Below are 1,453 nucleotides of genomic sequence, written 5' to 3' on the forward strand. Positions count from 1 at the left end.
TGGGTGGGGGAGTGAGGAGGCATCCACCTCTAGGGGACAGTGGGGACAGTCGCACAAAGGTGTGTGGTGTACGAGACTTCGAGGAACGCGGGAGGGTCCCCCGGCGGCGGGCTCCCACGCCGGCCCCGCCGGCCCCGCCGGCCCCGCCGGCCCCACGCCCACGGAGTGTGCAGGAGGATATGTAGTTAGCGACTAGTAGGGTCGAAAAGTAGGGTCCGGCGAAAAGGCGAGTCACCGAGTGGGGTCGACGAGGAGGAGGAGGGTCCGCCCCAGGCGCCGCGTACGCTTGTTTGAGCTCGCTCCAGCCCGATTTTTCGACACTTGGTTCGTTCACTATGGCCTATGAACACCTAAAACGCGCGAGTGATACTTTTCGACCCTTCTAGTTGCTAACGACATCCTCCTGGGGACACGACACGCACTACGCTCGGGTAGAGATGCATGGCGACACGGTGGGTCATCGTGAAAGCACCTACGGCCTGTGATCAGCGGCGCCAGGCACCATGGGATGGGAGTCGTGCACGCATCACCATCCCTCGTGCCCGCCCGACCCCCGCCAACCTCCCTTTACCCTTTCCTGCGAGATAGCGACCTTGGCCAACGAGGCGCGGCGGCGGCGCTCGGCGTGCACACCTGTTGCTCGCTCCGCCCACACGTGACTACCCCCCCCCTCCCATTCCTCTCGCTTTTGATTTCACCACCTAACTTGGCCTGGGAATGGAATCTAAATGTATATGCGTACTGACGACGACCGTCCGTCTTTCCCGGCGGCGCCCCCCCCCCCCCTCTTTACACCACCGCGGTGGCGTGGCCTGGACGGGGCGGCGGCGCGGGGCTTTGCGTGCGTCTCGTCGGACATGAATACCAAGCAGGCCGCTGCCGTCGCCCGGGCTTGTCACCGTGTCGCGCTTGTTGGACGGGCAGAGTCACAAAACTTGCCAACACTCATTTCACGGTGAGAGAGCGGTAGCGAGCGAGCTGCAATTTGGTGCGCTGCCACTCTTCCTGGTGCGGCTGTATCTCACTCTCCCGCGCTCCATGTCTATCTCTCTCACTTTATGCGCCCCTTCCCACACCTTCTCTTTCCTCGAAACGTCGTAATCCAACCCGTCGAAGCGCAAAGCCAGCGAACGCCGCAGACTCGAGAGACGTTCGTTTGTTCCACAGAAGCTAAAAGAAAAGAAACTTGCAGCCGCGCGGCCGCGGGGTCGAGGGGGTCTTTGTCTAACTTGGTGCAGCCCAGACGCAAAACACTCGTGTACCTTGGTGTCGTTGATCCCGGACAGTTCGTGGAACTCCTCGCGGGTGATCATGAAGGCCGCGAGGTTGGCGGTGTAGATGGCGAGGAAGATGAGCGCGAACATGGCCCACACGTTGGCCATGCACCTGCGCACACAGAGTGATTAGGGCGAGGGGCTAGGTACTTCACTAAAAAGAAAAATCAGTGAGTACA

At 61.3% G+C, this 1,453-nt stretch overlaps 1 protein-coding gene across 1 annotated transcript in view; it reads right to left on the reverse strand.

Annotated features, from left to right (window-relative positions):
- LOC113203600 (uncharacterized) overlaps positions 1-1,453 on the reverse strand; it is an 18,617-nt gene that overhangs the window by 3,948 nt on the left and 13,216 nt on the right. Inside the window, exon 4 of the mRNA XM_052266588.1 lies at positions 1,263-1,386. Within this exon, the coding sequence (XP_052122548.1) occupies positions 1,263-1,386 (124 nt within the window). The remainder of the gene's footprint in view (positions 1-1,262; positions 1,387-1,453) is intronic.

Source organism: Frankliniella occidentalis, unplaced genomic scaffold (genome assembly GCF_000697945.3).
Source record: "Frankliniella occidentalis isolate FOCC.00 unplaced genomic scaffold, Focc_3.1 Scaffold41, whole genome shotgun sequence".
Lineage (NCBI taxonomy): Eukaryota > Metazoa > Arthropoda > Insecta > Thysanoptera > Thripidae > Frankliniella > Frankliniella occidentalis.